At 38.0% G+C, this 10,523-nt stretch overlaps 1 protein-coding gene across 4 annotated transcripts in view; it reads left to right on the forward strand.

The window, feature by feature from the left end:
* LOC102261921 (N-acetyllactosaminide alpha-1,3-galactosyltransferase) overlaps positions 1–10,335 on the forward strand; it is a 61,745-nt gene extending 51,410 nt beyond the window's left edge. For all 4 annotated transcript variants that reach the window (XM_014550182.1, XM_014550185.1, XM_014550183.1 and 1 more), the window contains 3 exons: positions 309–359; positions 6,321–6,452; positions 9,107–10,335. In XM_014550182.1, the coding sequence (XP_014405668.1) occupies positions 309–359; positions 6,321–6,452; positions 9,107–9,827 (904 nt within the window). In that variant the 3' untranslated portion in view covers positions 9,828–10,335. The remainder of the gene's footprint in view (positions 1–308; positions 360–6,320; positions 6,453–9,106) is intronic.
* Positions 10,336–10,523: the final 188 nt, after the last annotated feature.

Raw genomic sequence — 10,523 nt, forward strand, 5'->3', positions numbered from 1 at the left:
GGATGTGAGGTGGAAGAAAGTTGAGGGAGTTTTCATCTGATGGCTACTGTTTTCCCTCTGAATTAGAAGAATAAGAATGAGAACTATGGAAACAAAGATTTCTGGGCAGCACACAGGGTTAAGTTGAGGTTGAAAATCATGATTTTTCCATGCCACTATTGTCAAACTTCATCACTGTTTTTCTTACTGCTTCGTGCTCACTTTGCATTCTGCATCTTATTATAATCCAACCCATGATTTGATAGACACTCAAGTTATCTCAAACTCTAATAAGATATAGTGTGACTCTGCATTATTTTTCTCGATAGGTCTGTGAATACTCAACCAGAATTAAATCTATCAGACTGGTTTTTCCCCAGGTAAGAATGCCAAATCTAACATGTGAAATTAATCCATAGATTGCTCAATAGAAGTTAATGAATGGCAACTGCCATTCCAAATGTGGGAGAGCAGATGGATCTTTGGTTACATTTAGAAAAATTAGCAGTGGACTAGACCCATTGGGAATGGACATTAGGACCTGCATCCTCCATGAATGAGTGTGCAGATAACAAAAACTCAAAGGTCCTAGAATGATGGCAGGTCAAAAGAGTAAGGGTATATTAAGGGGGAAAAAAAGGTGTAAGGGTGTATTCAAGACCATTTGGTTGATTCTTCTTGTTTCATCAATGAGAGAACCAAAGCCCAAATCAGATAGATGGACTATCTGTGTACTTCATGTTTAATACAACAGCTTTCCCCTACCCTCTCTGTCTCCATCTTCTTATTCTACCCATCTGTCTTTCACTCTGATGCTATAGGGTTTAGGACTTCACCTAATTAAAATTTGAAAGGAGATATCTGTTTAAGAAACTGTGGTACATCTACACAATGGAATACTATGCTGCTGTAAAAAAGAAGGAATTCTTACCATTTGCAACAGCATGGATGGAACTGAGAGCATAATGCTAAGAAAAATAAGCCAGTCAGAGAAAGATAAATATCATATGATCTCACTCATTTGTGGAATATAATGAACAACATAAACTGATGAACAAACACAGATCCAGAGACAGAGAAACATCGATCAGACCATCAAACCTCAGAGGGAAGGTAGGGGAGGGTGGAGGGAAAGGGGAGAGACCAACCAAAGCACTTGTATGCACGCATATAAGCCTAACCAATGGACACAGACACCAGAGAGGTGAGGGCATGAGTGGGGGGGGGGGCAATGGCAGGATAAGGACACATATGTAATACCTTAATCAATAAAGAAAAAAATAAAATAAAAAATAAAAATTTAAATATAAAAAAAGATTATTGATATAGTCCCATAAATGGGACTGCCCATGAACCAGTTCTTTTAGTTTGCATGTTTTTAGAAATTTATCCATTTCATCTAGGTTATCTAAGATGTTGGTGTATATGTTGTTTATTATATTTTCTTATAATCCTTTTTAATACCTGTAAGGTCTATAGTAATATCCCTACTTCCATTCCTGATTTTAATAATTTAAGTCATTTCTGTTTTTTCCTTAGCCAGTCTAGTTAAAGGTTTCTCAACAAAAATGTTCAAAATATGGTTTCTGAAAATAATCAGTGTCAGAAAGTGTACTTTTGTAATGATCTGGCCATTTCTGGTAATCTGTTCCACAAAAGAATCATTTTTTTCTTTCACCGATTCTATCATTTTCCTTTCTCTGTATCAGTTGTCTCTGCCCCAGTCTTTATTATTTCTCCCTTCTGCTTGTTTTGGGTTTAGTTTGTTCTTTTTTTCCTAGTTCTTAAGGTAGAAAGTTAGGTTATTGATGTGAGACATTTCATCTTTATTGATGTGAGATATTTCCTTTTTTAAAAAATTATAAATGTTTACAGCTATATATTTCCTCCTGAGTACTGCTTTTCACTGCATCTCATAACTTTTGGTATGCTGTATTTGTATTTTTACCCATCTCAATGTATTTTCTCATTTCCCTTGTGAGTTTTTTCTTTGACCTACTAGTTTTCTAAGAATGTTGTTCAATTTCTTCATATTTGGGGACTTTTTCAGATTTTCTGCTACTATTAATTTCTAATTTCAGTCCACTGTCAATGCAAAGATGGTTTGTATGTTTCCAACCATTTTAAGTTTATTGAGATTTGTTTTATGGCCTAACATGATCCTGGAGAATGTTCCATGTGTATTTAAGAATATATATTCTGTTGTTAATTAAAGTGTCCTGTGTGTGTCTGATTTTTTCTGCTGTCTGATCAAATCTGCTGTTGAAATCCTGTAGTTCTTTGTTTGTTTGTTTTTTGTTTTTTCATTTTAGCTATCATACTACTCAGTTCCAGAAATTCTATTTGGTTCCTTTTCATAATTTCTGTCTCTTTATTTATACTCTCTACTTGTTGAAACAATGTTCTGGTTTCCTTTGGTTCTTGGTTCAAGTTACCTTTGGCTCTTTGAGCATATTTAAAATAGTTGATTTAGAGTCTTTGTCTAATAAGCCCAATGTCAGGGCTTCCCCAGGGACTGTTTTGTTATTTTTTTTCCCTTTGAATGGGCCATACATTCTTTTTCGTTGCATGCCTCATAATTTTTGGTTAAAAATTGGACATTTTAAATATTATGATGTGCTCATTCTGGAAATCAGATTATTTTGCTCCTCGGCCTTTGTTGTTCATGCTCATTGTGAGTTGCAGGTGTTTGTCTATTTAGTGACTTTTCTAAGCAACTTTTTAAAGACTGTATTCTTTGTCTTCTTTGGTCTCAGAGGTCTCTGTTCCTTTAGTTTGTAGTCAGTAATAGTTTCACAGAGATTCCATAAGTGCCTAGAGCTGGGGTGGAGGAGATGTTAGAGGACAGTAGAAGAAAGACAAAAAAAGGAGAAAGAGGAGGACGAGGAAGAAGAGAAGCAGGAGAAAAGAAAACTAAGAAAAGAAGAAAGAAAATCTCAGTCTTTGAAGACTGGCTCTGTATTTGGACTCTCCTTCATCACAGCCCAGATATTTACAACTCTGCCTTAGCCTTCACTTCCTCCTTGCACTCTGCCTGAATAGCAGCAAGAGATTAAAACATTGGGTCTTCACAGATCTTCTTCTGAGCAGGCATCATGGGATCTTGTCAAAGCCCTTACTTGCCAAGGAACTCTCTTGCAAACTTTTCCTCCCAGGCTTTCAGCATATTTAATTTTTATTCCAAAACCTAACCTTTTGCCCCAGGTGGCAGGGCTTTGGTCCTTTTTTAAAATATTTTCAAGGAGTACCCTCCACTTAGTCATTTTTCCATTTTGAGAGTTCAAAATTAAGTGAAACAGTCAGTCCTTCAGAAAACTCTTAACAAACACAATTCCTTGGGAATTGGGTCCACTCTTCTCCCTCTATAATCAGATACTTACACTGAAAACATAATTTGCTGTTTTCAATACAACCACCATATGGGGAGCAACTTGGTACAAGGCTAAGTTAAAAAATATCACATAGCTTTCCTACTCCTCCATATTGAATCATCTTTTTCTCGATTTAACTCTTGCTTGGTTGCTCTAAACCTTTGGCTATCCTTCGGAGTTTTGACAAAGTTGATTCTAGCAGTACGCAGTAACATTAGTACTGAAAACACTTGAGATTATGAAAACTGGGAAATTCTGTGTTCAAAATATGGTTTCTGAAAATAATCAGTGTAAAAAATACTAGGACCATGATATTTTGTCCAAATATAAGATAAATTATTACTCAAAGATCTTGGAAACAGTATAACTAATCTGTAAGCATACTTTTGTAATGATCTGGCCATTTCTTTTTTTTTAAAATATATTTTATTGATTTTTCACAGAGAGGAAGGGAGAGGGATAGAGAGTTAGAAACATCGATGAGAGAGAAACATCCATCAGCTGCCTCCTGCACACCACCTACTGGGAATGTGCCCGCAACCAAGGTACATGCCCTTGACTGGAATCGAACCTGGGACCCTTCAGTCCGTAGGCCGAGGCTCTATCCACTGAGCTAAACCGGTTAGGGAGATCTGGCCATTTCTGATAAGCTGTTTCCCCAGTTTATCATAACCATCAAGGCTTGGGGTTAACAGATGGTAGGTCACTAAGTATGGAAACTGACTCAGGTATAGGTGATCTCGTCCCAAAGTCATACACTTGCCACAGTCCCAATCAGCACGATTGTAGATGACTTGGGTTTAGGGGGGTTGTGGTGGTAGAGAGACAAATTAGTGGTTGCTTCAAATGTGGCAGTGAGCAGGACCACAGGGGAGCCATTTTTACATGCAACAATCTGTCCTCATCCCAAGGAATGAATAGGCACTTTAGAACCTTATCTGCTTTCTGAGCCAGGATTCAACTACTCTGAGATCGGCTGGAGGTAGTGAATAGAGCTCCTCTGGACACCTGCAGCCACTGGTTTCATGGGAATGAACCATTCAGGACAGAAAGGACAGTGAGATCTGAGAGTGCATCTGCTTCTCAGTGGAGAGATCTCCCAGAGCCCAATCTCCTGAAGAAACCCACCTCAGTCCAGTCCTTCATTCAGGGCCCAATGGCAGTTGAAGCAGCTCTGGCAGGACTCCCGACAGAAATCAACTGTCCCATCTTTCTGGATGACCTGAGAGACCCTGTCACCATCGAATGTGGGCACAACATCTGTAGCTCCTGCATCCAGTAGTCCTGGGCTGATGTACAATACACGGTTCCTTGCCTATATTATACATGCCAAGAGAGGTGCTTGAGGAGCAACACCCAGCTGGGAAGGATGATTGACATCGCCAATCTCCTCCAGACCATCAGGGGCAAGAAGAAGCAGCAGGAAGAGAGGGGTTTGTGCAAGAAGCACAACCAGGTCCTGACCCTCTCTGTGAGGAGGACTTAGAGCTGTTGTGTCCCATGTGCACTCAGCTTCCTGTCCACCAGGGCCACCAGGTGAGGCCCATGGGGGAGGCTGCCTGTCATCACAGGCTGAGGCTCTACAGTTACATCAGTAAGCAGATGACCCACATTCAGAAGTTAATAAGCATTCAAAGCAAAAAACTCATAGAACTGAGAGAGAAGGTGCAAAACAGGAACAGAAATTAGCCTCTGAATTTGAGTCTCAATTTATAGAGCGAAAGCAAAAGGAAGTTCTCTCAAGGCTAGCTGAAGAAGAGAAGGACATTCAACAGAAACTCATTGCAAACACAACTGCATTTTCAGGCCATCTTTCCAACTTCAAAGGTGTACAAAAGGAGGTGGCAGAGAAGAATGTGATGCCAGATGTGAAATTGCTGATGGATATCAAGAGTGTCCTCCACTGTTGTGATAACCTGAAACCCCCAGCTATCTACTGGTGCCAGTTAAGGAGAGAAGAATTCAGTCTTCCTCCGCAGTGTTCAGCACTGCAGAAAATTATAGAGATTTAGAGAAGTTATCCTGGATCCCAAGACTGCACATCCTAATCTACTTGTGACTGAGGATAAAAAGTCTGTGAGATTTGCGAGGAAAAAGCAAAGTCTTTGTCAGAATCCAAAGGGATTTGCTGTCGACCCAGTTCTCCTGGGTTCTGAAGGGTTTGACTGTGGCCAACATTACTGGGTGGTCCAGGTGGATGACAAGCCTCAGTGGGCTGTGGGGGTTTGAAAAGACTTCCTTAAAAGGAAGAGAAAGCAGCACCTGCCAAGACAAAAGAACAGATGTTGGACGATTCAGCTGCAGAATGGTGATTATGTGGCACCAGGGTCTGTTCCTGTCACTCTTGTGCTGAAGGAAATGCCCAGAGGGATTGGCATCTACCTGGACTATGAGATGGGTCAGGTTTCGTATTATAGTTTGAATGACATTTGAATGACATGTCTCACATTTATTCCTTCATGGATATATTTTCTAAAGTGCTAAAGCTTTACTTCTATATCTGATATGACTCCAAACCTCTTACAATCTGTGCTGTAAGAGATTAGGAAGGATGAACTGTGACTTTGCTTCATTTTCTTCCTGTGATTTATGGACAGTATGTAGCATTTTGTACAACTATCAGTGACTCTAGCACCAATAAAGAATATTATTTAATGCTTATTTGACTTTACATACATGAACAATGTTTTTCTTACTTTGTTTTCTATTTTTTAAAATTTTGTTTCAATAGCAGTAGAGATGTTGTGGGAACTAACAGATGTGGGGGTTAACTGTCAAGTGTTTCCGGTATAAATTGTGTATAAAGTGTATAAATAAAGTGTATAAATAAAGTGTATAAATTTTAAAATAAAAGAAGGCTTAGGGTTAAAAGGAAATGCTGCAATCAGACACAAGATTTATATATAAGTAATATCTACTACAATGTTATCAAAAGGCATTTTGTTCATAAATCTTATATCTTTCTTACAGAGCATCCACGAATGCAACTACCGACTGGTTAGCTCCAGTTGTGTGGCATGGCACTTATAAAGAAGAAGTACTGAAAAATTATTATGCACATCATAAAATTACTGTGGGGCTGACTGTGTTTGCTGTGGGAAGGTAGGTAATACTATGTATCCTTTACATTCAGGCCTTTTATTGTAGAAAATTAGATATTATCAATAATTCCACCTAAAAAATCTAGAAAAAGTAGAGCAAATAAAGCCAAAGCAAGCAGAAGTAAGGAAATAATAAAGATAAGAACAGAAATCCATGAAATTGAAACAGAAAAGCTATAGAGAAAACTCATGAACAAAAAGCTCGTTCTTTGAAAAAAAATTCACAACCATCCATTTATTTTCTGGCAAAGAAAAAAAATGACACAAATTACAAATATCAGGAAAGAAACAGGTTATATTCCTCAGACCTTCAGATATCAAAAGGTTTATCAGGGAATACTACAAAACACTCTACACACATACATTTAACCACTTAAATAAAATGGGCTCTGAAAACCACAAACTACCATAACTTACCCAACATGAAATAGATCATTTGAATAGCTCTATATCTACTGAGGAAATAAAATTTATAAATTTAAAATCTCCCAAAGTCTACAGGTCCACATGGTTTCATTGAAGAATTCTACCAAATATTTAAAGAAGAATTAACATCAATTCTATACAATCTCTTACAAAAATCAGAAGAGGAGGGAACACTTCCCAATTCACTTAATGAAGCAAGTGCTGCCCCCTGATAGTGAAATTATACCAAAAAAGTACAAGAAAGTATTACATAAAGTTGAACAATGTATCTATTATTCATTAAAATTATAGTTTTTAGTAACATGTTATTAAATAGATAGTTATCTATATATATATAAAAGGCTAATATGCAAAGTGTCCCCTTGGGAGTTCAACCGGGAGACTGGGAGTTTGATCGCTCGCTATGACATGCGCTGACCACCAGGAGGCAGCATGGAATGAAGGAAGGCCCTGGCCAGCAGCCAGGGAAGGGAGGCCCTGGCCGGTAGCTGGAAGGCCCTGATTGGCCCTTATCGCTGGCCAGGCCTAGGGACCCTACCCGTGCACAAATTTCGTGCACTGGGCCTCTACTTTTTTATAAAGAAAATCCACAGAAAGAGGAAGGAAGAAAAAGCCCAGCCGGTGTGGCTCAGTGGTTGAATGTTGACCTATGAACCAGGAGGTCATGGTTCAATTCCCAGTCAAGGCTCATGTCTGGGTTGTGGGCTTGATCCCCAGTGGGGGGCATGCATGAGGCAGCCGATCAATGATTCTCATTATTGATGTTTCTATTTCTCCCTTTTCCTTCCTCTCTGAAGTCAATAAAATTATATTTTAGAAAGAGAGAGAGAGAGAAAAGAAAAGAAAAGAAAAGAAAAAGGGAGAGAAGGAGAGAGGGAGTGAAGGAGGAAGGGAGAAAGGAAGAAACAAAGGAAGGAGCAAGGACTTGTGAGCCTTGTTTTTTCAAAGTTCCCTGATAACTGTTCTGAGGTTTTGAACAACCTTATGAAAGCATCTTGCAATCATAAGAACCACAAGCGCTGGGCCAGCCACATTGTTGGTAGGGAAATGTCTGTGTGTGTGTGTGTGTGTGGTGGGGGAGGTGGGAGAGTGGAAGAGGGGTGTCTCACCACAAGCAGTAGGGCTCCAGGTGAGCAGCTCCAGGCATTCCTAGCCCTTGAATCATTATCAATAGGCTGAGACTGACACAAAACAGCCCTATATCATGCCACACTCAAAAATTAATCCAAATGGATTATAGACTTAAATGTGAAAGATAAAACAATAAAGCTACTAAAAGAAAATGTAGATCTTCACTACTTTAAGGAGGCAAAGCTTTCAGAAACATGACACAAAAGCACTAACCATAAAGAAATATGGATAAATTGGACTTTTTTAGATTTAAGTTGCTAGCTTCCAAGATTTCATTCAATTTATTACTAATGGTCCATTGTATATGTATATATACCACATCTTCTTTATCCATTCATCTGTTGATAGACACTTAGGCTTGGCTATTGTAAATAATGCTGCAATGAACATGGGATGCATATATCTCTTCCAATTAGTGTTTTTGTTTTCTTTGCATAAATGCCCAGAACTTAATTTTAATGATTATATAAACATTATCTGAAGCTGAGCCACATATGATTACCTTTAACTTTTAAAAATTTACCTGAGGCTATTTATTACTCTGAGACTCTTTTACTGGCTTGAGAGACTAGAAATGAGAAAGTTTATTTTCCAATCCAGTTATCTTAGCACAGTACTAAAGGCCACAAAGCAAAATAAGAAAGTCAGTGCAGATATTGGGGTATGAATTATTTCACCTCTGACTGTTTATACATAACTGACTACTCATAAAGTGAGCTACAGACAGCAATAACTGCTTTTACAACGACCCAAGGCCTTTTTCGCCTACAACCTTCAGAGCAAGTTCCCATTGCTCTGATATCCCTGAAAACTCTGGCTCTCACCTTGCACTGGGCTCTGTGCAGTTCCTAATCTCACCAATTTCATTCACTCTTGTGAGGAATTCCTCTTCTCTCCCATAATCCACAGAACCCATTAGGAAGAGCAAAGGCAGATAATTTCACTTTCTTTTATACTGCTTAAATACAACTCAAGAAGCATATTTAATATTTGGTTGCTTAGTAGCACTTTTGGGTAAACTATAGTCAGTATAATTAAAATATTATTGTGTTCCACTAAAATATAAGAAAATGAACATGTTTCTTTTTTACTTCACAGATATATTGAATTCTATTTGTTCAACTTTATATCATCTGCTAATAAGCATTTTATGGTTGGCCAGAAAGTCATAATTTATGTTCTGACAGATAATTTGTCCAAGTTTCCTTGGATACAGCTGAGTCCCCTCCGGACAATCAAAGTTTTTGAAATTAAGCGAGAGAAGAGATGGCAAGATATTAGTATGATGCGCATGAAGACCATCAGCGAGCATGTTGTAGATCACATACAATATGAAGTTGACTACCTCTTCTGCATGGATGTGGATCAAGTCTTCATGCAGAAATATGGATTAGAGACCCTAGGGGAGTCAGTGGCTCAGATGCATTCTCATTGGTATAATGCACATCCTATAAAGGTACCTTATGAGAGAAATAACTTATCAGAAGCATACATACCTATTGGTAAGGGAGACTTTTATTACCATGCCGCTGTATTTGGTGGCACTCCCATTCAGGTTCTCAACATTGCCAGGGAGTGCTTCAAAGGAATCATGAATGATAAGAAAAATAACATTGAAGCGGTGTGGCATGATGAAAGTCACCTAAACAAGTATTTCTTTCTCCATAGACCTACTAAACTCTTATCTCCGGAATATAGCTGGGATATTGGTAAAAAACATACTGGTGAAATTAAAGCTATTAAAATCCGTTGGGCTCCTAAATATTATAACATTCTTAGAGCAACACATAATATTGAAGCCCTTCCTTTACAGTTCTGAATTTAAGAGCATTGTTTTGTCTTATATCTTAGATAATTAGCACTTGACAAAACTTAGCACTAAAAAGTCACTAACAAAATGGCAAGCCCACCAACATAGCATACTCATACTTTCATTTTGAACTGTGTAAAATGAGATGTAGCAGTTGCAAAAAGAATGTGTTGACAACAGATGATAACATAGCTATTTCATATTCTCTGTGAATGTTGAGGATATATTATTTGTTGGATCACATTCAACAAAATAGAACCTGTCACAAGAAAGTGAAACTTGAAATATTTTCATTGATCAAAGTAGGTACATATGCATTTCTCATATTGCTTAAGGAAAGGGATTATCTAAAAGTGTGGGTAAGGGAAAGTCACTGCAACTATACTAATATACTCTCTATGTAAAACTTTGAGGACATTAAAGCTGCCACCAGATGGGCAGACAATTACTTAGGAAATTTTGAGTCATTCAAAAAGAACTATGCATTTTAAAACTTACAAACTTTTTGTTATAAAAACTAATGAAAATAAAAATAATATACAAGAAAATTGAAAGCCTCCCTTTACTCTCCCTTTGAAAACCTGCCCCTCAATATCCTATATAATAAACGGTTAATATACAAATAGACCAAACGATGGAACAACCAGAACAACCGAACAACCGGTCTCTATGACATGCGCTGACCACCAGGAGGTGTGTACGGAA

The sequence above is a fragment of the Myotis brandtii genome, unplaced genomic scaffold, assembly GCF_000412655.1.
Source record: "Myotis brandtii unplaced genomic scaffold, ASM41265v1 scaffold589, whole genome shotgun sequence".
Classification (NCBI taxonomy): domain Eukaryota; kingdom Metazoa; phylum Chordata; class Mammalia; order Chiroptera; family Vespertilionidae; genus Myotis; species Myotis brandtii.